At 40.9% G+C, this 26,498-nt stretch overlaps 1 protein-coding gene across 4 annotated transcripts in view; it reads right to left on the bottom strand.

Annotated features, from left to right (window-relative positions):
* Positions 1–26,498, bottom strand: part of SMPX (small muscle protein X-linked) — a 53,777-nt gene that overhangs the window by 21,740 nt on the left and 5,539 nt on the right. For all 4 annotated transcript variants that reach the window (XM_084869801.1, XM_084869802.1, XM_084869803.1 and 1 more), the window contains exons 3-4: positions 14,384–14,470; positions 6,937–7,084 (exon numbers count right to left, since the gene is read on the bottom strand). In XM_084869801.1, the coding sequence (XP_084725927.1) occupies positions 6,950–7,084; positions 14,384–14,470 (222 nt within the window). In that variant the 3' untranslated portion in view covers positions 6,937–6,949. The remainder of the gene's footprint in view (positions 1–6,936; positions 7,085–14,383; positions 14,471–26,498) is intronic.

The following is a 26,498-nucleotide window of genomic DNA, read 5'->3' as shown; positions in this document are numbered from 1 at the left end:
TGTGCTTTTATTTTTGCTTTTGTTACTGGTGAAATGGACAATTAGCACAATTTTAAAACAAAAACGGGCCATCAAGAATGCTAATGTTGCCAAAACCAGTTTGGCTCAATGGATAGAGCATCGGCTTGGGGACTGAGGGGTCCCGGTTCGATTCCGGTCAAGGGCATGTACCTTGGTTGCGGGCATATCCCCAGTGGGGGGTGTGCAAGAGGCAGCTGATCAATGACTCTCTCTCATTGATGTTTCTGACTATCTCTCTCTCTTCCTCTCTGTACAAAGTCAATAAAATATATTTTAAAAAAAAAAAAAAGAAGAAGAAGAAGAATGCTAATGTTGTCAAAACCGGTTTGGCTCAGTGGATAGAGCATAGGCCTACGGACTGAAGGGTCCCGGGTTTGATTCTGGTCAAAGGCATGTACCTTGGTTGTGGGCACATCCCCGGTAGGGGGTGTGCAGGAGGCAGCTGATCGATGTCTCTCTCTCGTCGTGTTTCTAACTCTCTATCCCTCTACCTTCCTCTCTGTAAAAAAATCAATAAAATATATTTTTAAAATATTTTTTTTCAAAAAGAAATGCTAATTTTTTAATGTGTGGAAGAAACGATGATCATGAGCAATTAGAGAGGTAGAAGAACTGTTGCTGATTTGGAGACATGAAACGCAGTTAGCCAGTGACAGCATTTCAGAGGCAATACTATGTGAAAAAGCAAAGATTCACACTGACTTCCTGAAAGACCAGTGCTGAAAATGATCCGTTTCAGGCTAGGTGGTTCGATAAATACCCAAAAAGAAATGTCTGTTTATAGATGTAACAGTGCATTAGACATGTAATGTATATAAGAAAGGTTAAAACAGGGAATTACTTGGGGGTCTAGAATAAATGAATTCAACTTACACTATTTCTAATGGGAAAACATGATTCTGTTTTCAAGCAAATGGCTTCTCAAACAGCCTTCTGGAACCAGTTAGGTTTGAGAGCCAAGGTTCCAATTGACAAAAGCATCATATTTAAGAGTGCTTTATCCTTAAGTTTCTGATTACTGTGAAGAGATGATAGATATTGGACAATTAATTCCTTTCTCTTTTATTAATGTTTTCTTTTCTGTAAAAATGCAATGCACTGATTGCTTGGAGAGGAAAGTTTACAAGTTGGTCCTGACATCGGCTGTTCAAGTAGGCACATCAGGGTTACTTACTCTCAGCACCACTAACATTTGAGACTGGGTAATTCTTTGTTGGGGGAAGGCTGTTCTGGGCATTGTGGGTCATTTCCTAGCACTCCTTGTGTCTCCCCACTAGATGACAGTAGCATCCCATCCCTCCTCCTAGTTGTGACTATTCAAACATCAAATTGTCTTCCTCTGTGTCCCGCCAACCACTGAAATAGGGTCGTGAATTCCACTGCATTGGGAGCAGGGCAAGTGCCAGCCAGCGGTGTCCTTTAGCCCGTGGGAATCTATGTGCCAGTGTATGAGGTTCTACAGAATTGGACCCTGAGTCACCTCAGCCTTCTACCAGGCTGGCTGGAGCAGATGTACTTCTCTGGTCCCCTGTGTACTTCCTGGAAACTCTCCCACCAATTCCAATCCATCCAGATAGCTTCTGTGTGTTTTTCTGTGGATAGACTCTTAAAACAACTATCAATATCAGCCTAAAGGCTCCTTACCATCACCCTCAAGAGTACTGTATGCCCACACACGCTGTAACCAGGGCATAGAACAACAACTTGCCAGGCAGGAAAATGAATGAAAACCTTGATGCAGTTCAGAACTACTACGGAACCCATCTTTATTCTAAGTGGGGAGCAGAAGAGGGGAAAAAAAAAAAAAGAAAAAAAAAAAGGAGCACCATAAATCAAATGAATTTTGACTTCATTCGAGAGTGAAAAAAAAAATCTCAGCACAAAAACATTTCCTTTGGAGAAAGTGAATAGAGCTTCTGTAATTGGGTCAAAACTGGGAATATTTCAAAATTGAGGACAAAATAATTTCCAGCAAACCACAGTGAAGACATTTGGAGACGTCAGAGGTTTGTGGGGGTTTTTAAGTGTAGCTCTATGGAAAACAAGAAATATGTCCTCTGTCTTCTGGCAGAAGGAAACGGTTATGAAATCATGAGAAGTCAGAGCCTAAGAGAATAAATCATCTTCACTCTGAAGGCTGCAAAGCCACATAAAAAAAATGCTGCTATAGCAAATAGATAGTGGAAAAGATAGAAAGTCATGTAAGTGCTATGAATGTAAGAAAACAGTAAAAGGAAAACCAATTCCCATTTACTGAGTACCTAAATTTACCCCATCCCAGGAGCTGTGCCTGGATATAATTTTTAAAACACATCTTCCTAATCTTTCACCAGTACCCTATGAGGCAGGGGTCCTCAAACTTTTTAAAGTGGGGGGGGCAGATCACGGTCCCTCAGAGAGCTGGAGGGCCGGACTATATGAACTACTAATTCCTACTGTAACACCTCGGCTGCGCTCACTGCCCAAAAAACCTGGCGGGCCAGATCAGACTCCTCTGCGGGCCGCATGTGGCCCGCGGGCCGTAGTTTGAAGACCCCTGAGGGAAATGCTGTTTTTTACTTTCAGTGAAACGAGGAAATAGAGATGTGGAGCTGAATATTACAAAGGTACAAAGTAATGATCCCAAATATCATATTGTTAGCAATTTTGTTTTATTGCATCCCATATATAAACCCAAAGGAAAAGACTAGAGAGAAGCTATCGAAGTATTATGCTAAAATTGTGATCTTATGGGTGATTACTTAATTTCCTATCTTCTTATATACTGATATAATGTTTATATGAGTATATTTTTAAACTTATTGTATTCTACCATTTGAAAGGGATGATATTTTTATTCATATATCAGTTTAGTCATCTGCCATTTATGTAGATATGGGTAATTTACTCTAGGATGATCAAAGGCATGTTTCCCCAATATGGAGTTGCTCATATTAATTTGATTAATTGGTTATTGATTTGAGATTTTTCAGAAAATGCATTTAAAACTATAAATTTGGCTCTGACCTGTTTGGCTCAGTAGCCAGAGCATTGGCCTGCGGACTCAGGGGTTCCGGGTTTGATTCTGGTCAGGGGCATGTGTCTTGGTTGTGGGCACATGCCCAGTGGGGAGTGTGCAGGAGGCAGCTGATCGATGTTTCTCTCTCATCAATGTTTCTAGCTCTCTATCCTTCTCCCTTTCTGTAAAAAATCAATAAAATATATATATTTTTAAAAACTATAAATTTGCCTCTAAGTACTGCTTTTGCTGCATCCCACAAATTTTGGTATGTTGTATTTTCATTTACTTTTATCTCAAAGTATTTTCTAATACCCTTGTGATTTTTTTCTCTAATTGGTTACCCAGGAGTATGTTAAATTCCAAAACTTGTGAATCTCTCAAACTTCCTTCTGCTATTGACTTGTAATTTTATTCCATTATAGTCCAAGAACATACTTTATATTATTTCAATCCTTTTAAGTTTATTGAGACTTGCATTATTGCCTAACATATGGCCTGTCTTGGACAATGTGCCGTGTGCACTTGAGAAGAATGTTTACTTCACTGTTGTTGGATAGTTGATCATCTCTTCTGTTTTGAATGTTTATTCCCCCACCCCAAAATTCATATCTTGAAACCTAACCCCCAATGGGATGGTACTTGGAGTTGGGGCCTTCAGGAGTTATTTAGGTCATGAGGTACCTTTATAAATGAGACCCCAGAAAGCTCCTTTGCCCCTTCCAGCATGTGAGGACACAATGAGAAAGTAGCCATCTATGAACTAGGAAGCAGGTTCTCACCAGATGCTGAATCTGCCAGAGCCTTGATCTTGGACTTCCCAGCCTCTTAAACTGTGAGAAATAAATTTCTGTTCTTTATAAGGAACCCAGGAAAAGGTATTCTCTTATAGCATCCCAAACCGACTAAGAAAATGTCCTTGTTGATCTTCTGTGTAGTTGTTCTATCCATTGTTGAAAGTGGGATACTGAAGTCTCCTGCTACTATTTTTGAACTATTTCTCCCTGGAAGGAGATGCTGGTCAATCTTACATGTCTACAGTACTATAATAGTTATAATCTGGACTTTGAGTCTTGTGGTTTTTACAGTGTTTGGCACTGTGGAGTTGTTCACTCAGTCTTCAAACAATGAACAGTCTGTTGGATCAAATCATTGAGCAATACATGGTGAAGATAAGTGACAAAGTGGTGGCCCAAGGAGGGGGAAATAATCTAACCAGTGAAGGGCTAAATGATGTCTGGTTCAGGGTATACATTGCTTATGAGCCCACTGAATCAATCAACATTAAGAAATCCTCTCCCTTTCTGACCACAAACCATGACCATGGAAAAATTAAAATCTGACTAATTTGCTGGAAAAGATTTGATGAGTCAAAGTCAAACCACCTTAAAACTTCTCCTACAAGAAATAAAAATAATTCCTTGGCTTAAAACAATGCTGTACTCATTTTGCATTCAGATCAATTACCTTGACAATTTAGGTTTTCATATTCCTGTAGAATAAGAACAAATTGGCCTCTATCAGAGTTTTTACATTATTAGAATCTGTTCAAGAGAAAAGAATCATTAAGTTCCTCTGAGAATGTCTAGTAATAAAAAATTGTTTCTGGTAACTCTGGTACATTTTTGATATTTCATTGAGTTGATATTATTCCCTGTTACTGTAATCATAGATCCAAGGCTATGAAATCAACCTCACCCCTGGGTAACACTACAAGATCATCTTGGAGCTAATTTTAAAACAGCATTCCTTAGAATCTTTAAAACCAAGTTCTTCTGAAACTAGAACTGGAGTTAAATTTAGGTCAACATGGATTTCATAAAAGCAAAATCCTTTAAAGTTTGCATTAAAAATTCATGTGTCTAGCTGAACAGCCTTGGTTGGGTGATGATAATAAATATCACAAAAAGTTAATTTCCCTTCTCCAGCCTTTCTCAGAAGAAAGTTCTGCAGCTTCACCTCAAGCATATTGGAATATTTCAGCTCAGCTTGGCAACAAGCAGGACTGAGTATAATGATACTAAGTCATCAATTGATTGCATTTTGTCATAAATAAATACAAGTGTGTATAGCCATGCTTCAGGTCCTTTCCTACTGATGTTCCTTTGTCCTTTTCCTGGGGTTAATTTCATGGTCATAAAATCCACTGTGTTTTATTCTTACCCTTTATTCTTTTATGCAGCTATGTTGAAAATATTAGATACTGTTTTCTTAATTTAACTCAAAATGGCTCCTCTCTTTCTCTACACTGTAAAGAAATCCTTTCAGTAGAACTAACTTTCAATAGCCTAGTAAGTCTGTGTAAGCATGGCACAGATAACATTGCCATTATTTATGGGGTTGTCCCATAGAATAGTCTGTTCTTCATTATGTCTACAGGAGAAGACATAATAGGGCCCCATTGCTATGCTTGCTTTCACCATCCACATGGTCAGAATATGTCACCCTAATACCCACAGGGAGTGCAGTGTCCTGGAGGGTGCAGTGGGAGGGAAGGGGTACACAGTATAACAAGTAGGTGACATCACTAACTTTGAAATCAGACCCCCTTTTTAGGATGCATGATAGATGGTGAAAATCAATCTATAAGACTCATCTCAAGAATGGGAGTAATAAACTGGGTATCATGAAGCTTAATAAACAATGGATACAATGCTCTTCATATAGTATCTGGCATATGGTAAACGATTAATAAATGTTTCTTTTGTTCAGCACATAGTAGATGATCAGTAAATATTGGTTGAATTAGTGAGTGGATGAACAAACCAATGAATGAATGGATAATCAGCCAGGTAAATACCTGTTTTATGTGCCCAGTATATATTCCTCTCCTCCAAACTTAAACTTCTTGTGCATGATGGGATCCAATAATGTTGGATAAATTAAGATTTGCTGTCATTGTCTCATAGGAGAAAGAGCAATGACCTGGGCCAATTCCACATGCCCCCTGCTGGCAGAATTCCCAAACCAGTCTGCAGGTATCAGGTCTGCAGGTGGAGGACGAGGTTGAATCCTCACTAGGAGATCGTTACTGACTGGTTCCAGATAAAATGAAAATAAAGTCGCAGGCCCTGCTTACAGTGCCTCACTGGGCAGCAGATCTAGTTTTGAGTTTACCCTTCCTTATCCATGTCCAGAATCATTACCAGGTCTGCTTGGTCTGCCTTATACACATAAGGGTTACTGGTTTCAAGGCCTGAATGCCTGGTCTCTACACTCTACACTTCTAAACCTCCTCAGCTCCTTGCTCCTCTGATCTTCTACTCAGAAATAGCTCATTGCTTTTAGTGGCATCTAGGTGAGGAAACTGAGACATGAAATAAGGGAAGAACCCCGGGACCCCAAGATCAAAAGCTCTTCAAGACTTCCTCCTCAGCGTCTTTCCTCTCCCAACCCTATCTTTCCCCAACTAAGAAGTTGACCAGAGAGGAGATGGCAGGCAAACATCCTCAATGGTTCTCTGACTGGTTACAGAGTAAGACCCAAAAAGCTCAGCTTTAATGAAACCGGTTTAGCTCAATGGATAGAGCGTCGGCTTGGGGACTGAAGGGTCCCGGGTTCGATTCTGGTCAAGGGCATGTACCTTTGTTGCAGGCATATCCCCAGTAGGTGGTGTGCAAGAGGCAGCTGATCGAGGACTCTCTCTCTCATCGATGTTTCTAACTTTGTATCTCTCTCCCTTCCTCTCTGTACAAAATCAATAAAAATATAAATAATAATAATAATAATAATAATAATAATATAAAATAAAAAGCTCAGCTTTACATGCCAGAAAACCTTTGCACCAGAAGTACTGATCTCAGTTGAAGGCCCTGATACTTAAATTCTTCTGGAATTTCAGACTCCTTCTGTGGAAGGTTTCCTTAAACCATTGTATAGTGATGTTTTTTAGACAAAGGAAATAGCTTTCCACTTACCTTTTTCCTCCAACTACTGTTCAGCTTTGGGAACATATTTCAGTTCACTTTTAATGTTCTGGATCTCCGATAGGTTGACTGCAGGTCCTGGAAGTTTCTTTGCTCCTGGAATTGGCTTCTTTTCCTCATCCGAGGTGGGGGGAGCACTCTGAAGAGGAAGCAAAGCAAAAAAAGAGATTCAGCTTACTGAAAAATATATTTAGTCTCTCTGGAATGAAAAAAATTAAAGCAAGAATAATGCCAGAGTGCAATTGTAGCAGATTGACTTTGTCTTGTGCTACTGAGACATCCTCAAAGTTTCAAGAAAATCTCCTGAAGTTTGTAGCGGAATATGGAATAAAGTTGGAAGAAGAAACAAGTAATTTCCACATGACTTAGAAAAACTAGAGTACTGTTTAGTGTCTGATTATTAATAAGAATGAGCACTAGTTGGAAATATTCATCTTTCCAAGGCAAGCATCTCATAATATCAAATTAAATTTGGTATCATCTATATACACTGAGTGGCAAGATTATTATGATCTCTGAATGCATAATAATCTGGTCACTCAGTATATATCCTATATAATTAAAGGCTAATATGCAAATTGTCTCCTTGACCAGGTGTTCGACCAGCAGGCAAGCCTGCCAACTGCCCATGTCCCCTTACCCTGGCCAGGCTGGCCGGACCCAACCCATGCACAAACTCATGCACCAGGCCTCTGATATATATATATATATATATATATATATATATATATATATATATATATATATATATATATATATATATATATATATATATATTGAGTGGCCAGATTATTATATGTTCAGAGATCATAATACGTAATCTGGCCATTCAGTGTATATAAAAGCCTAAGTGACTGGCTGACTGGCCGGTAGCTATGACACATAATGACCACAAGGGGCAGACGCTCCAATCATTAGCTATGATGCACACTGACCACCAGGGGGCAGACACTCAACACAGGAGCCGCCAAGCTGCCGTAACTTGGCAGCTGCGGTTCTCGGGTGACATACCCAGAACCAGAGAGGAGGGAGCCCGATTCTGGGGAGCGTCACCTGAGAACCACCCTCTTGCAATCTGGGACCCCTCAGGGGATGTCCGAGAGCCGGTTTTGGCCAAATCCTCGTAGGCCAGACCAAAGGACCCCACTGGTGCACAAGTCTGTGCACCAGGCCTGTAGTGTGATTATAATATGCCTGAACAGCAGAGATGTGCAAAATGTTAGTGCACAGCTGGCTCTAGCAATGACTTAGTCTAGGAGTTTTCAAAATGTTTTGCTTGGGGTACAGTGGCTGCCAGCCTTGGTTCCAGTGAATCTCTGCAAAGCATAAACAAACTGAAACTGATGTAAGCAAAACCTCTTTGAATATGAGTGGGCTAAGATAGAGCAAAAGAGGAGGCCCGGCTCTCCCTTCCCGCTTCAGAAAGTATTTTAAATTTCCTACCATATTATGTTTTCATTTTGTTACAACTTCACGGCAGGACCACATTCTATATTTCCCTGTGGGTCCTCCAACACTTGGTACAGAAGTGCACACGCATACTTGGTGATTATTATTTAGCTGATTAACCCTGAAAATATACCACAGTGGCAAATCTATGCCTGTATGTGTGTACCCCAAACACACATATTAACAGTGACATAAAACAATAAATCATTTGCTGTGTGTGGCTTCCAGAACTCCAACTCATTACTACAGAAGTTACTTGTTCGCTCATTCCTCCAGTTAACTACAGGTCAGGGGCATTTTCTCTGCAGCCCTTGAAGGAAGGTGCTGGAGGAACATTTGATCACCGTGGCAGCCAGGAGAACAGGCCTCTCGGATCAGTTTCCTGCAGGGAGGGGAACTGAAAGACTGCCCAGCTGCTTTGTCCTGAAACACTCCCATCAGCACACTGAGGTCATGCTTCCCACGGCAGCTCTTGGCCAATGACTGTGCGCCACAGGACCCTAAAGTGGCGGTTTCTGGGAGACTTCACCTCCTCTGGAAGGGACTCCGGCTCAAGAAATGTCCTTAGAACAGCACTGAGGTCTAAGATGCTTCTGCCATGCTGAAACCGGTTTGGCTCAGTGGATAGAGCGTCGGTCCGTGGACTGAAAGGTCCCGGGTTCGATTCCGGTCAAGGGCATGTGCCTTGGTTGCAGGCACATCCCCAGTGGGGGGTGTGCAAGAGGCAGCTGGTCGATGATTCTCATGGATGTTTCTAACTCTCTATCCCTCTCTCTTCCTCTCTGTAGAAAATCAATAAAATATATATTTTTAAAAATAAGATGCTTCTGCCAAACCCCCCGTCCCACTATCCTTCACTCGCATCACTGTCTGACAGCCCTCCCGTTTTCCTTACAAGCATTTTCTCCGGGAAATATTTTGCCTGTCTCATCCCATCTTTGGGTCTGCTTCTCGGAAGGCCCAAGCTAACCATCCCAGAGTGAGGCTGGCAGAGCTCCATCTGCTCGCCCAACCACTGAGTGAACCAGTCCGGTTCTGGGGGAAAGTAATAAGAATCCACAAGCTTGTTGCCAGCCTAACTAGGCATCCCTGAAACCTGAGTCTTTAACCTGTTAACCGAGCGGGACCTATAAATACGTCAAACGTAAACAATATTGGGAACGGGTAGGACGTATGAATACATCCTTGAAATATATGTTGCACCCTGAGAGGGACGGTATATATTTTTTGTAATCTTTATAATTGTTTGTAAAATTTATAATTTTTTAATTCGACGTTTCCATTTTTTGTTGGTATTCTTTTCTATTTGTTTGTAATTTTGTATTTTCCTTTGTGCTTTATATATAAATAAATGAAAAAATATATATTTCATTTATTTTAATTAAGTATAAATAAAAATAATAATAATATAAAATGACGTCCACTGGGCGTGACTTACTGACACGTCCTAGTGAAAGATATGCGCCCGTTATACGTTGTATAATTAAAAAGGGAACTCCCCGGTTAACAGGTTTAGGCTGATGCTGTTCCTCCCTTCTGGCTCCTACATCTAGTTCTCAAATTGTTCTCAAAAACCCTAAAGGAAAGGGGAAGAAAGTGTTCAACCTTCCCAAACTCTAACCAATTACTTGGCTGACATGTCGTTTGACATGACATTTTTAAATTGTTTACTTGAGTGGGTAAGTAGAGATCTAAAATAGTGAGGTGCTGTTTTTCTGGGAAGCGCTAATTGCTTTTCCTAGTCATTTCCTTTGACGCTGGCACGGTGCTAACGAACTAGCTAACCTGTCAGCCACACAAGTTGATAAAGTAATTCAGTGTGGCCTGGCTGCTGTAAATATCTGGAAAATGTTTCCCCAGATCGGTGTACGGAGCCATAGGATTGGCTTCCTTGTGTGCACATACATTCATCATTTATAAATGCAGGTTTAGAAGCAATAATGGACATCGCGAAGCCTGCATTTGGAGGACCAGGTATTCTAGAATGTTCTTTGCTAGGTTTTTTGAAAGAAATTTTAAACAAGGCTATAAAGTGTTTGGAGTTTTTTTTTTTTTTTAAATATCTGTAGCAGTGAGATAAACAACGTTTCCTTACTTATAAATGTTCCCATGATTGTTAGGTAGGTAGATCTTAATAAAGAAGCAGGAAGGCCCTAACCAGTTTGGCTCAGTGGATAGTGTCAGCCTGAGGACTCAGGGGTCCCAAGTTCGATTCCAGTCAAGGGCATGTACCTTGGTTGCGGGCACATCCCCAGTAGAGGGTGTGCAGGAGGCAGCGGATCGATGTTTCTAACTCTCTATCCCTCTTCCTTCCTCTCTGTACAAAATCAATAAAAATATATTTTTTTAAAAAAAGAAGCATGAAGAAGAAAAATATTTTTATTCCTTCTGTTAAATTCTCAGGTAATTCACTGTCTTTGTAATATCAAAATGTGCTGTATTGACACATTTGACACCCAAAGCCAGTGTGTGTAGTTATGTGTCTCTGTACAAGTTTATTATGTGATATACACAGAGATAGGATGATAATATTTAATAGTAGTCACTTTCCTCTCAAGTTATTAAAAAACCTCAGTGCAATGTGCTTTTTATTATCAAGTTGAGACTTTTAGTACTTGATTTGGTAAGGGCATGTGTAATGGAGAATTATAAGTGGATATATTTAATAAGTAGATATTATGATATTAACTCAGGAAGGGGGTTAGTGGTGGTGAAGATTCTTAACTGAATCTTCTTTCATCTTTCAAAAATAATGGCAATCTGAATTTGTTAAGAATTATAATAAATTAAGGCATGAACAAACAGGACTCCAGTTGGCTCCATTGGACTAATAAGTACTTTTTTTTGCAAGTAGACATTTGAATTGAAAAGGGATATGGAAGACATTATTTGATTTAGCTAAAAATAGCTAGAGAGAAGGCTTATCAGCCCCAGACCATTTCGTTTCAGGAATGGCTGATATAAGCTACACATACTAACATATTTAATCTTTACATCAACCTATAAATATGCTGCTATTGTTTTTGAGGAAACTGAGGTACACTGGTCACACAGCTAGGATGTGGTGGGACCAGAATCACATAGTGTGTTTTCATCTTGTAAAGGAACCAGATGGAGAGGGAAATAATAAACAGAAAATCCCAGCATGCTAATTTGTGGCTTAAAAATGAGGGGATTTCAGTCAAAAGAGATATGGGAGGCAGAGTACTCTAAGATCCAGCCCAGAACGTGAGCCATTAGATCCCAAGCTTCCCTAAGACCCCCCAAATCTTGAGAAACCATTTTTGCTCTTACAATAAGACAGAACAACGCCTAATTACACCCTCCTGATCGATGAGCCACAGCGGGAAAGGTGTTGCCCGGTTCAAGAAACTTCTGGGACCTCTGTGGATACCTTAGTCCTCTCCATCCTGCGAAAAGTATTGGTTGGCCATTTGCATACGTGGCTGGTCATAAAGCATTCACCCACCGGGTTCTATCAGTTCTTGGCTATTTTAGAATGTGCTGGAACCATCAGATTGGGACAAGGCAGGAGTGAGAGCACAGTGCTCCCCCAACCTTCTAACTGGGACACCTGGAGGAGAGGGCCATCTGTACCACAGACGGAAACTGAAATATAAGCCTCCAAAAGAACTGTTTACAGCAGTCACAATTTAGTGAGAAAAGAGGGTCAAGCTGTCTTCCAACTGATTGCCATGGTAGTGACAGACACAGCTTAAAAGGCAGCACAGGAAGGAAATCTAAATACAGGCAAATGGAGGTGTAGGAAGAATTACAGTGCGCACCCTACTACCTCCCCATGCCTTTTTCTTACAACATGCAAAATAATAGACCCAGGAGTCCTTCGTGAATGTTAGATACACAGATCAATTGAACAATTATCTATTGACTACCTGCCAGGCTATGCCATGTCTGTTATATTGCCAACTCTTTCCTCACAGTGACCCTATGAGGAATGGAGTGGATCTTATTTTGCAGACATAGACTCAGAAATACATGACCAAAATCTGAGAGAGAGAGAGAGAAAGAGAGAGAGAGAGAGAGAGAGAGAGAGAGAGAGAGAGAGAGAGAGAGAGAGAGAGCTCATGATCATTAGTTAACTGGATGGCCAAGTTAGCAGCATTAGAACTAGAGATTATGTACCATAAGAAAAGGTCAGGTTGGGACCTTTCAACTTGCATGTTTAAAATATTTACTCATGAAAGGTGATTTAATGGCTGAAATCCCAGAACTTGGTGATATTACTCAAATACTCCATCTCCTCCTTTCAAAAATTATCTATTGATTAGAGGCTGGAACCGCTAATTCGGGACTATGTCAGGAATTATTTATGGGGCGGAAGATTAGAAGAGGGACAACCAGTTTTATTAGGAAACTTGGAAATGATGATAAGTGTTCTTTTGGGGCAGTTACCAAAAATGTCTCCTACAAAAGTTAAGACAGCCTTTTCACCTTTTTAAAAAGAGAAAATACTGTTTTATATGCCATACAACTTTATTTAATGACATTTTTCTTGTCTTGTGCTAATGACATGCTCCAAAACCTTAATTGGTTTTTGTTTTGTTTTGTTTTGTTTTGTTCTGTTTTTTTCAGAACAAAGCCTTCAACACAATTGGGGATGAAATATCAACAATTGGGGAAGGAACTTTCCTGTATTTATTGTACTCATTATTAATTTTAGCCTCCATTTAGAAGATGAGGTATTTGCATTGGGAGGAGAGCAAAAGAATTGGAGGGAAAATACAGAAATTTATAGACTCCCTGCAAAGTCTTCCTGTCAAAGTAAATACCCAGAAATTGGAGCTTTTTGTTTGAATCCACCAGAAACGTAATGTGTTTATTATCTGTGCTCCCTCTGGGTTCATCACTCATCAGAATCCGTACTAAATGCATCATGTTTAGTTTGGTAAAAGCTCAGAATGAAAACTTGCCAAGCTTGTGACTGTTGTGGACCAAGAGCATCTGAGAGGCTGTGCTCTCTCCCCCCGCCCCCCCCGCTCCCCGCCACACACACACACACACACACACACACACACACACACACACACAAACATACACAATCAATCAGCAGGCTTCATGTTAAACTCATCATCTTCAAGTAACTGTGCCAAGCACTTAAATTCAGCTGAAGGGCCAAAACCGGTTTGGCTCAGTGGATGGAGCGTCGGCCTGTGGACTGAAAGGTCCCAGGTTTGATTCCGGTCAAGGGCATGTACTTTGGTTGTGGGCACATCCCCAGTAGGGGGTGTGCAGGAGGCAGCTGATTGATGTTTCTCTCTCATCGATGTTTCTAACTATCCCTCTCCCTTTCTCTCTGTAAAAAATCAATTAAATATATATATATTTTTTAATTTAGCTGAAGGGAAACAAGGGCCAGTGTGTTTCATGGCTAATTGAGCAAGACATCAAAGGAATGTATATAGCTGAAACCGGTTTGGCTCAGTGGATAGAGCGTCGGCCTGTGGACTGAAAGGTCCCAGGTTCAATACCAGACAAGGGCATGTACCTTGGTTGTGGGCACATCCCCAGTGGGGGGGATGTGTGTGTGCAGGAGGCAGCTGATAAATGTCTCTAACTATCCCTCTCCCTTCCTCTCTGTAAAAAATCAATAAAATATATATATTTTTTAAAAGGAATGTATACACTTTGTGATGACTCATTGACCTATCTGCATTTTCCGGCGTATAAGACGACTTTTGAAACAGAAAAAAAGTCAACCGAAAATCGGGGGCAAAAGACCAAAATTGCACAAAACTTACCTGCAGATCTTGATGGCAAAGTAAGTCTTTTCTTTGAAGTGGGGGGTAGTCTTATACAGCGAATATAGGCCTAAACCTATGTTTTAACTGTAAAATTAGGGGGTCGTCTTATACGCCGGAAAATACGGTACTTCCCTTCCTTCCCTCCATTGCCCTAGAAAAGCTGCCCCCAACGTGCCTCTGCCCCGCGCTAGTTGGGATTTTGGAGGAGAAAGACAAGTTTTCCTCACCTCCTCTGTTTCCGGAGAACTTTCTTTTCTTCTAGGAGGTTGCCCAGCTCCCGGCCGAAAGGCTCCCATTGGGATATTGATATTTGCCTGAAAGAGAAAATAGGGAAGATTTAGCTCCAGAAAAGTAAGAAATGGTAATGATACTCTGAGACAGTAATTGTTTGTGAGAGAAAAAAAATCCATCTGCAAAGTGCATCTTTAAAGCTTTTTACCTCAAGAAAATTGTGGTAATGACAGCACAGAAATATGCAAAGGCAAATTTGACTTCTATTTATCACAAATTTCTGGTATTCATCCTTCAGTCCAATTCAATAGGAGAATTTGAAGACAGTTTGTTCCGGCTGTTGCCCTCCTGTGGTGCTTAATATTTTTCTCTCTCAGGGATAAGGAAGGAGGACATAATGATAGGAAAGGAGGAAATAACATCCACAGAAACCATCCCACACCTTCGCCCTCCTTTAGTGTCCTTCAGATTTAACATGGGAGGGGGACAATCGCACCTCTTCAACTGCCTCCTCCTTTCCATAATGTCCTAGGGCTGTTCCAGCACTTTTTAAAAATATATATTATTATTGATTTCAGAGAAGAAAGGAGAGGGAGATAGAAGCATCAATGATGTGAAAGAGTCAGTGATTGGCCACCTTCTGCATGCACTACACTGGGGATTGAGCCCACCACCCAGGTCTGTGCCCTGACTGGGAATCAAGCCATGACCTCCTGTTTCATAGGTCGATGCTCGACCACTGAGCGACACTGGCTGGGCCCAGCACATTTTTAAGTTTCTATAATTGGCATTTTTTTTACCTTCTTCCCAACACACCATTGTATAAAAAGTGCTAGGAAGTCACATTTATTGGCTCACAGTTCACAGAGTCTTGTCCTTCATTAAAATAACATACTAGCTGAAACCGGTTTGGCTCAGTGGATAGAGCGTCAGCCTGTGGACTGAAAGGTCCCAGGTTCGATTCCCGTCAAGGGCATGTACCTTGGTTGCGGGCACATCCCCAGTAGGGGGTGTGCAAGAGGCAGCTGATTGATGATTCTCTCTCACTGATGTTTCTAACTCTCTATGCCTCTCTCTTCCTCTCTGTAAAAAAATCAATAAAATATATATATTTTTAAAAATAACGTACTAATCTCCATCTGCAGTTAACAAAAAATACATTTTAGTAAACATGAGTTATGCTGAACATTATGCTAGGAATATACTGACAAAGTAATTTGAACTTGGTGAAGAGAATATGTAAATTTGAATTTTGTCCCTTTTTCATCTGATATCAAAAGGCAAGAATGTTTAATGCAAACCACTTCAACCAGGACTGTCACTCACATAAAAGAAGCATTAGAGCTTTTCTGAAGGTAGAACATATTTTTTCCACTTAAGATAAAGCACTTGTTGCCTTATGAGGGCGAGATGCACCTCCTTTAATATCTCTGAAATCAGAATGTGTCTTTGCAGCAATGGTATCGTAAAATTTTAATTGACATGTTTTATTTCTTAGCAAGACATAAAATAATAGTATTTTATAATTGCATGTCACAGATTGGATAATATATCATTAGGGTCCTGAAATAAGATCAAAACAATGTATAAGACCCAGGAAGATGATCTCTATTGAAGCAAAAACTATTTCCATTATTATAGTCAGTTTGGGTGAAAGAGGTCAAGTCCAGATAGGAACTATTTGGAAGCTTAACGGATTAGATCATTACTACCATGACCCATTTATTAAGTTTCTCCAAAGGACATCTTCCCAATGATGAATTCAAGTTAACACTGTTTCTGAAGGGTTTGATTGCTGAACTAACCCGTTTAATCATGTGTGTATGTTCTATAGTAGGTTGCAGTTTTTAGTAAAGGAACATGTAAAAGTCATCCAAGATAGTGTATCAGTAAAGGACATGCTCTGGGAATACCACCTTTACTTGCGCACAGATTAATTTTAGCCATGCGCGTAAACTCTCCCTGGTGCATTGTGGGGAAGCACGGAACTTGGTTGGAAAGTCTGTAAGGAGGATTCTCCTAAGGATCGGGGGCCTTTTAGGGGACCTTGCCGAAGATGGCAGCCCCTACCTTGGCTTTTCCAAACAACTCTGATCCCCAGGGTGTTTTGCTAGGATCTCTATGTTGAGTCTTTAAAACCTGACCTTGTAGAAGCATTTGCTTTCTCAAGGATGCTTACCCTGCTGATTGTATCTAATAGATAATTTTAGTTCAAGCTGTTGTTACAATAAAAGCCAAAGAAGGCAGGCAATTAGGGCTGTTTTTGGTTTCTAAAGCCAAACAAGCCCCTTAGCCTCTCTTTCACAGAAACCTGTGTCAGAATAATGGATTGATCCGTTGCTCAGGGTCTGCTAGTCAGCCCTGGCAGTACATGGGTGGCTTATGGTGGTGAAAAGAGCCCAATGCTAAGAGTTGCTACAGGTAATCTGTACTTGAAAAAGTGACAACTGCTCTGGTACTTCTCTTCCCCATTTGTAATATGAATGTTAGGCTTCATCAGTGGTTTTCAAACCTTTGGCATGGAACCCTTCCTTAAGTAAAGTGTTGTGAAAACATCTAAAATGCAAACTAGGTGGAGGTGGAACTGCTGTGACTGAGGTGGTAGGGAGCCCAGAACCCATCTGCTTCCCCCCAGCTTGGGGCCATGAGCAGTTCCTCAGAACTTGTGGAGCCAATCTAACCGCCACTGAAATAGATCAGTGATTGGCAAACCTGGACTCGCAAGCCACATGCGGCTCTTTGGCCCCTTGAGTGTGGCTCTTCCACAAAATGCCATGGCCTGGGCCAGTCTATTTTGAAGAAGTGGCGTTAGAAGAAGTTTAAGTTTTAAAAATTTGACTCTCGCCAAAACTGGTCTGGCTCAGTAGATAGAGCATCCGCCTGCGGACTGAAGGGTCCCGGGTTCCATTCCGGTCAAGGGCAAGTACCTTGGTTGCAGGCACATCCCCAGTAGGGGGCGTGCAAGAGGCAGCTGATCGATGACTCTCATCAATGTTTCTAACTCTATCTCTCTCCCTTCCTCTCTGTAAAAAATCAATAAAATACTTTTTTTTTTAAATAAGAATTTGGCTCTCAAAAGAAATTTCAATTGTTATACTGTTGATATTTGGCTCTGTTGACTGAGTTTCCTGACCACTGAAATAGATCATCTCTAAGTGGGTGAGTATTAATATATACTTAAAATATTTGCTCTGCCTATTGTTAAGTTGTCTGGAATTTATTTTAAACTACTTTATTATAGAGAGTATGCTATTTTATACATGGTATCCCAAAAATGTATACACACTTTAACAGCTGATAGCTCCATTTTGAAAGTGAAATATATTTTTAAAAATACTGCCTTATAATTAACCAAAGTATGTGTATACATTTGGGGGGACACCCTTTATGTGTGCACTTTGGTTTAAACTGCAACACTAGGAATACCTATTTCTCTAATTGGGAGTTCATCCTTCTGGGGTGGTTAGGTGGTAAAATATCACCAAGACCACATTCCCAGGATTGCTCCGTCAAGTATTCTGTTAGCCATATCTTCACCACTACCCGAGGCCTCATTGCTTGGGGTGGCGGGGGGGAATGTAAAAAGACAGGTGAAATAATAGAGTGAGCATTAGAAATTGATTTTATTTATGAAATTAGAGGTTAAGATACGAAGATTGGCTAAACTATTTTGGAAGCAATCCCCACCCTGCTGAACAGAGTGTAAGAATCTGAAGCCTGTAGCTTACATCGGCAGAGGCAGACTAATCCCCCAAATAGGCTTGTGTCCAGCCATTGATAAGGAGGATTTCCAACTGGCTGCTGCCAAGTAAGGGCAACAGAATCCCCACCGGCCTCACGTGATCCTTTTCTGCAAGGTGGCAATCATCTGGAGCACTTAAAGGTACAAGGGCTGAGGCTCCATCCAGCTCTCAGCCAGACTGTATGCACAGCTAATGAATGCTGTGTCTTTAACAAAGGTCTGTGTTGTGGCAGAGTGGGGTTTGAGACTAGCTTTCATCTTAATCAGGTGGTAAGGTTACGGGACCATAACTAATCCCCCGACACCCATCTACCACAAACTACCTCATTCACCCCCAAGCTGCAATATTGAGCCTGGTCATCACAACACCTCCATCTTCCCAATAAACTTCTGATGTTTGGATGGTCTTCATTTTACTGATGAAGAAGAAACGGAGCCTCTAAGAGATGAGATGATTTGCTCAAGGTCACGCAAACAGTTCGAGGAAAATCCAGGATTCTAAACAAAAGGGGCGGGCTTTTGACTCCATCACACCCTTTTCTAAAGAGCTCTTTTCACTTGACCAAAGCTCTAACCACTCTAAAATTCTCTAAACTTGTTCCAACATTGCACGCTTACACTTTGAAAATGGCCTTAGAAAGGGGCACACAAATGGATAATTCCAGCATAGTTATCAATGAAAAGGCACATTGAAAAATGAACTTTGAACTCGCTGACTTGATGCTTTTTCATCTTTTAGACATCACTTAAGAAACCAAGAACCTAAATGGGTTTTTTGACTGCAAAATTGACAGGATCCAAAGCATACTAAGAATGTGTCAAGTACCCAATAATTAATGTACAACGAAAGGGAGTGTCAGAGAGCTTGTAAAGGGTTAGAGATTACTTATTAATATAATTGTAGGGCGATGATATTTGAGGGACAAGTTATAGACTAAATTATAGCCATAAGAAAAATTCCTTCTAACTTGAATTTGATAGAAATACATAGACCTTTAGCTCTCTGTTTTTATTCCACTAGCTAGACAATTGTGTTATATCTTGTCTCTTTCACTGACTACTGTTGCCAAATAAAATACCTTCTCAATGATTCCATTTTTCTGTCTCTAAATTGGGTATGATATCTACTATCAAAATGAGTTTTGGACATGAGTTACTTTCTATGAAAGAATAAACAAACACAGAAAAAGTCTAACATTGATGACCTGGAGTTGCTGTAATGTTGGACTTCCTTCTCTATATAGAGTCTGTATAAATGTAAAGGAGGCAGGTTGTTGTTGTTGTTTTTTGTTTGTTTGTTTCAATTTGTTTTTGTAACACATCTCCTTGGATTTCTTTTCCCTCCTTGAGGTTTGTGCATCTTATTTTTAAATATGCCTCTGATGCAGAGACCCAGTGCATCGCGTTCCCAAGCTATACATAATTTGTTACATCCTCGAAGTTGGGAATGGAAAAACATCTACTAGATCATCTTTTGCCAGAACAGGATACAGTTCCCTGATAATAGACCTATCTGATGTGAAATGAATACCACACTTGATCTGCCCAGGTGAAGAAAAGCAGAAAGAATTCCCTGTAAGTTAACTCCACTACTCCCTTAATTATTTGTATTGTCCTCCTGCTTGGCTCAGGCTTCGAGCCCAAGGATTCTGGAAACAATATGCTCTCCACAGCCACTCCTGTGTGACTTACAATGGAACATCTTTCCCCAGTGGGCTGGCTTCTGATAGCCGCCAACCACTGGGCACTGGCCATCCCAACCCACTTTTCTTGCCATGATCATTGTTCTCTGATCTCCCCCTCCCTCTTGGTCCTGACTCTGTCTATCCTTTTAGTGCTGAGGGTTTTGGAGTTTCCTCCCTTCGAACACTTGTTTCAGATGACCCTCCCCACCCCCAACTGATTATATCTTTAGTTTTCAAAGGTCCCCAGCAGCTCCTGCCAGAATCTATACCCCGCCCCCTGTCATTCTCCGATGAGTGGGCAGAGGAAACTATAGGCTTGCATTTCGTATTTCTTTCTGTGCTTTCCTAGTCTTACAGTCACAGTGCTTTGAATCGAGCAGGAAGTGGCCTTTTGAGATTTCTAGCATCTTTCACTGAAAACTCAGAAAAAAAAAAGGTGTGTTTCCTCAATAATTGATAAGAAAATGAGATTCCTATTTGGTATATTAGCCTACATTAAGAGAGACATACATACATACCACTGAAATATAATGCAGCCTATTTTAAACTAAAAGTCTATATTAGTAGAATGCACAACTCCTTCATCTTCAGGGATTCGTGACGTGTGGAATGGATTCCGAATATACCAAACTTTCTGACTCAACTTGAGAAACTCCCACTCAGACACTGTTCTTCACCCATGATGTTTCTTACTAAAAGCTTTTCTTTCTTTTTTTCTCTGTTCTCAACACTTTTTGCTCTCATCAACAATTTCCTGAATGACTCAACTGTAGTCTTCTCATCCAGGGAAAAGCAAACTTCAAGAATGTGCTCTATAGCTATTAAGATAATGTGCACTATTGGTTGGAGGCAGGTGATAATTCTGAAGTTTGTGTGAATGTCAACCTCAAAAATGGCATCTCTTAACCAGAATATGACTGCTTGCCTCGTGCCACCAATATAGTGCCCTGGTTAGAGCAGCAAAGATTACTGACTGGAAGTAGCACTGAACCCCTAGAATCAGACTGCTACATTCAAGTTCTGGCTACACTTAGAGTCCAGCATTAGAAATCATAAACAATGCATTATAGTAATTTGCCTAAGGGGGGGAAAAAAAACACAAAACAGTAGGTACAGTCAAAGAAAGGGCCTTACCTCTACATTAAAACAAGTGGCAAAGGAAAGTTTATTTTTTTATGTTTAAATTTCAATAAAATATTAAAGGAAGGTATGTATGTATTATTATCCTTTTTAGTTTAATCAATGTGTTGGTTTAACTGACCAACCATGGGTGGTGGTAGTCTATTCCTTTGTACTAAGGATTGTCATATCCCTAAGACCCTTTTTTTAAAAATATGTTTTATTGATTTTTTTACAGAGAGGAAGGGAGAGAGATAGAGAGTTAGAAATATCAATGAGAGAGAATCATCGATCAGCTGCCTCTTGCACACCCCCTACTGGGGATGTGCCCGCAACCAAGGTATACATGTCCTTGACCAGAATCGAACCTGGGACCTTTCAGTCCGCAGGCTGACGCTCTATCCACTGAGCCAAACTGGTTTCGACCCTAAGACCCTTTTACACTGGAAATCCTAGACCAGAAACTATAGAGTCCCTATATGTAAATTTTTTGGTGGGTAGGGCTGTTTTATTTTTCCACGAAATCTTTATGCCTGAGCAGTGGAGAGTAGAAGAACAATGATAACAGGTGGAGAAGAGAAAGCGTACTAACAGTTGGGACATCAAGATATTCTGTTCTCCATGTGGATTGAGTAACAATGGAAAATTTCCCATAGTAAGAAGCTACGCACTCACTAATGACGCAGGACTCAATAATCATTCCTTTAAAAGGTCTGATAAAAGAGTCAGATTTAGTTTTACAAGCAGCTTGACTAAGTCACTTAAGCAGAGAGGTGGGAATCTTGTGGCCAGGGTCGTTTCTATTTTGAGACTGCGGTTGTCACTTTGTCACTTTACTTTGTACTTGTCACTCCTAGCCGGTTTACGTTTAAGATTACTTTAATGAGTGTAGGCTATTAGCTTCTTCACTGAAATGCTGACACTCTCTGAATGGTGGTTGACCTCTTTTAAAGGGAGGACCCAGCATCCATAAGATGGTCATTGTCTTTCTTTTTTTTTTTTGTATTTTTTTTCTTTTTATTGATTTTGTTATCACATAATTGTCCTCATCCCCCCATTCCCATCCCAAATCCCTCCCTACATATGCCCCACCCCCCTGTTGTCCATGGCCACTGGCTAGGCCCATATGCATGCACACAAGTCCTTTGGTTGATCTCTTCCCCTTACCCCCACTTGTCACAGTATAGGTTCTTACAGGGGTATTTCTTGGATCACATGATCTCGCACATCTAGAGGAAATAACGAACAACATAAACTGATGAACAAAAACAGACCCAGAGAAAGAGAAGCAGCGATCAGACTCTCAAACCTCAGAGGTCATTGTCTTTCAAATAGCCTTAGTACTCATGATGATCCTAGATGGTCTGCACCGGCTCCTCTATCCTCACTCTCCATGCCAAGGCAGGGATGGTAAGTAATGAGGCTAAACGGTGTTGCAGGGTTGATCCTTTTAAGATGAAAAATATTTGAGTTTGGGTCCTGACTGTCCTACTTACAAGCTGTTGATCCTGTGAGTTCTTGCACTTCTCTAAACCTTTCATTATAATCCTTAGAAATCCCATTTGCGCCGTGCCAAGTACATAGTAAACCCTGAAGGACCTGTTACTATTATTATCATTCTAATAATAAACCTTGGAAGTTATTCTCAAGAAGTTCATCAAGTATTAGAAGCTGGGCAGAGGCTTAGAGGTCATTTAATTAAATGCCCTCCCTTTTCAGACTCTGAGGACCCAGGGAGTGAAGTTACGGAGCAGAGCTAAGACGAGGGTACAGGACTCCTTTCCTTTTAACCATGAAGCTCTCAGAACTCCTGGGAGAGGACAAATAATACTCAGCTTGCTTTGATCAATGGTGGTGAGAAAGCACAAGTGACGACCAAGAGAACATTGGCTCTGGGCGGCCTGAGGCCCTGGGAAGGCCCATGGTGGTTTTCAAATGAAGTATGTTCCAGAGGAAGGGGGAAGACAGGCCAGTGTCACTTGTTCTCATTAGGAAAATTCACCAAGCAGATCGCTGATGGCATTAGATTTCCCAGCAGCTCTAGCTTTCCCCACCACCTGTCACATCAAATTCTTTCATCTGCAGGGATCAGATCCACGGTGCCTAGTGTGCTGGTGTTACCTTGGTTGCAAATCCATCCCCATCAACAATGGAGTTTAACAGTCACCCTGGAGAGAACCAGGGTCAGCAAACTACAGCCCATGGGCCAAATCCAGCCTGCCACCTGTTTTTGTAAATAAAGTTTCATTGGCACACAGCCACACTCATTCATTTATGTGTTCCCTATGGCTGCTTTTGTGCTATAATGGCAGAGTTGAGTAGTTGAAACAGAGACCCGATGATCTACAAATCCCAAAATATTTACTTTCTGTTTTGGGGGGGATTTTTTTTTTCTTTTTGAGAAAAGATTCACCCACATCTGGAATAGGTTTTTATCAGCCGCTTTGGAGACAAAGGCCCTCTCTAGGCTATGAAAAGATCAACTGGGGATATCCTTGGCAGAAATGACATTTCATGAATACAACTGAGGAGAAATGTAGGCTTCCATAGAATCCTCTTACAATTCCAAGGCCACCTCTTCTTCAGTATGTAGGTGAAAGACAACTGAACATCTCTCAGTGTGGGTCTAGTTCTGGCCTCCCTCTTATTCTAGAGCATGGGGCAGATGGAACCAGTTGAAGAGAAAGCAAGGCCATTCTTGCATTGTTTGGATAGTTACAAAACCCATCTCTTAAGGAATTTGTGTGCCATAAACCATACATTATTTTGTTTATCTATTACAATAATTTTATTAAATAGTGATTGTTCCATTTTACCAAAGGGTAAACTAAGTTCACAGAGTGAGGGAGTGGCCAGGCAGAGATTTGTAACCGTTGGGCTCCATGTTGTCTGATACACATAGTTGCAGTAAGTCATTCAGCTACCTAAATGCCTGACTGTTAAAAGTATGGTTGGCAGTGGCTAAGATTCGTTCAATCCAGACAAAAGAAAGATCCAAGTCATCATTTCCAGAAGTTTGCCCTGCTAAACACTAATCTGAAAGTACTCATGAAAATGGTTCCATATATTTAAAAAACATTATACATGTTACCATCTTCTTGGGAACCTACAAAAACATTAGCAAGTAGTGCACTCTGAAAAATTCCACAGTCAAGATCCCATTCAACTCTGCTCAACATAATGTTTCCCAAACACTTTATCATGGAACCCTCTAAGTAACAACATCCCATAAAACTAGAATTCCAAGAAACACACGTTTGGAACTGTTGAACTAGATGACTCATAACAATGGGTAATAGTTATTGATCAGTTACAAGGAACCAGGCACTGCCTAAGCATCTATGTGTATTAATTCATTTCACACTCGCAGCACACCTATGAGATCAGTACTGGTATTTTCCTCCCACTTGACGAATGATGAAGCCGAGGCACAAAGAGAAGAAACAACTTTCCCAGAAGCACACAGCTAGTAACTTGTGGAAACTGTAAGCTCCTTGAACACGGCGATCAGCTATCAATTCATCTTTGCATAGCCTCCACCTAGTATGGTGCCTGGCACAAAGCATGCACCCAGGAAATGACAGTTGTCCTGACTTTGAGATAAGCTCTTAATAAAAAGGAGAGTGTAGAACATTTAAGATCTTTAAATGGTATTTATACAACCAGGACACTCCCTCGTCCACTGGTGCTTCTCTTTGTCCCAGACAACACCAGACCCTAGATAATATCCCTACTATAAGCCATTTGTCTAGCGTAACCATTTTCCCATTTTATTTAATGGACCCTACTTTAGGTTAATGCAGAAATAATAGGAAAATATCAGATAGTGCAGATCCTCTTTAACCACAAGAAATAATAGTTCATTGGAAGGTGCATTAAATTAGGGGTTTTTTTGTGTGGCATCAAATATATCCAGAGAGGCCATACCACATCCGTAAGGAACCACTCTGGGTAGAGTGGATGGATTTTTTTAAATGCGGAATAATAACAGCTATTGAGAACAGTCAATAGCAACTTTGTAATGTTACAAAGCTAAAAATATATCAAGGTCAAAATTATTAGATAAAACAGTGGTGAATTTTCAGTGTCGATTTGAGGGAAGCACTAAAGAAGAAAAATCAACACGCTTTCAGCTTTAAAAGGGAGAGAAGCAAAGGCAGCCTGAGAGGACTATGTTTTTGTGTCCTGCAAAATAAAAAGGAAATTTGTGTTTAGTGCCTTGGGAGCTTCAAGTGCAGCAATCAAATTGCATGACTCTCACCACTTTCACATAGAGCGTTCCTAAATAATAATCATTGTAATAACGGTTGACACTGAATGAGGGCTTATGTTGCTGTTTTGAGCATCTTGGATGAATAGCCCTCGGAGGTGAGTACCGTTATTACTCCCATTTTACAGATGAGGAAATAGAGGCACCGAGGTAAAGTTGTTTTCCCATGATCCCACACCCATACGAAATGGACTGAGGATTCAAACCCCAGTAATCTGGCTTCAGAGCCCATGCCATTCACAGCCATGCACACTGGTAAATTCAATCCACACAAATAGGCTCAAAGGCTCAAAGGCCCAAGGAGGCCACAGATCTGGGACGTAAAATAAGTTGCACTGCCAATGTCAGGCTATACCCCAGACTCATTAGGCAGACACCAGATGGCCAAGTGTGGCCATGTGAAGTTGGCTCCTTCCTGGCCAATAGGCTCTTCCTTGGTGGTTTGTTCTAGGACACGTTTCCAGAGGTTGTTGTAGATGTTGCCACTTAAGAAGTCCATCCATGTAAGGCTGTGCATTGATCACCACAGGTAAATATTTGTCCCTTCTCTACCCCCAGTGTGCACCAGGATTTTCTACCCCACAACCTGGCCACACGCACACCCCTCCAAAATACCACCACTCGCTTATGAGTATGCTTATGCCGGGATGGTGCGTCAGACCCAAAATATTCAGGAAGTGCCACATGTTCTGCAGTATTCAGAAAAGCTCTTACTGGGTTGGCTCAGTGGCTAGAACGTCAGTCTGAGGACTGAAGGGTCCCAGGTTTGATTCCAGTCAAGGGCCCATGCCCAGGTTGCGGGCTCGATCCCCAGTAGGGGCCATGCAGGAGGCAGCCGATCATTGATTCTCTCTCATCATTGATGTTTATATCTCTCTCCCTTCCTCTCTGAAATCAAAATATACTTATAAAAAAGATGTGATTTTTTAAAAGTCCAGGGAAAAAGTCTGAAAGCACAGATGTTTCCATGCTGATGGAAAGATATGATTTTACAATAAAGCGTGTGGCCAACATCCTAACGGGGTAGCCATCTGAGAGTTGAACACAGAGCCCTTAAGAGAAGTAACAAGTTGGCAAAAACTAATATTGAACGTTATCTCCATAATTGTATCTGTGTTCCCACATGCCTGCTTCCCTCTCCCCTTTTTGTGAGCGTGACACGTCAGTTGAAACAACCAAAGAATTCATTTGCTGGGAGGGCTTGTTGAGACATTCTAGCATATGTACTTTAAAAGATAAACACCCAAGCCTTGGGAAGAACACTTGACAAGAAAGGTGTATTATTTACAGGAAGA

Source organism: Pipistrellus hanaki (assembly GCF_964339955.1).
Source record: "Pipistrellus hanaki genome assembly, chromosome: X".
In the NCBI taxonomy this organism is placed as follows: domain Eukaryota; kingdom Metazoa; phylum Chordata; class Mammalia; order Chiroptera; family Vespertilionidae; genus Pipistrellus; species Pipistrellus hanaki.
The sequence above is the reverse complement of the archived record's forward strand: the minus strand, read 5'-3'. Positions and strand labels throughout refer to the sequence as shown.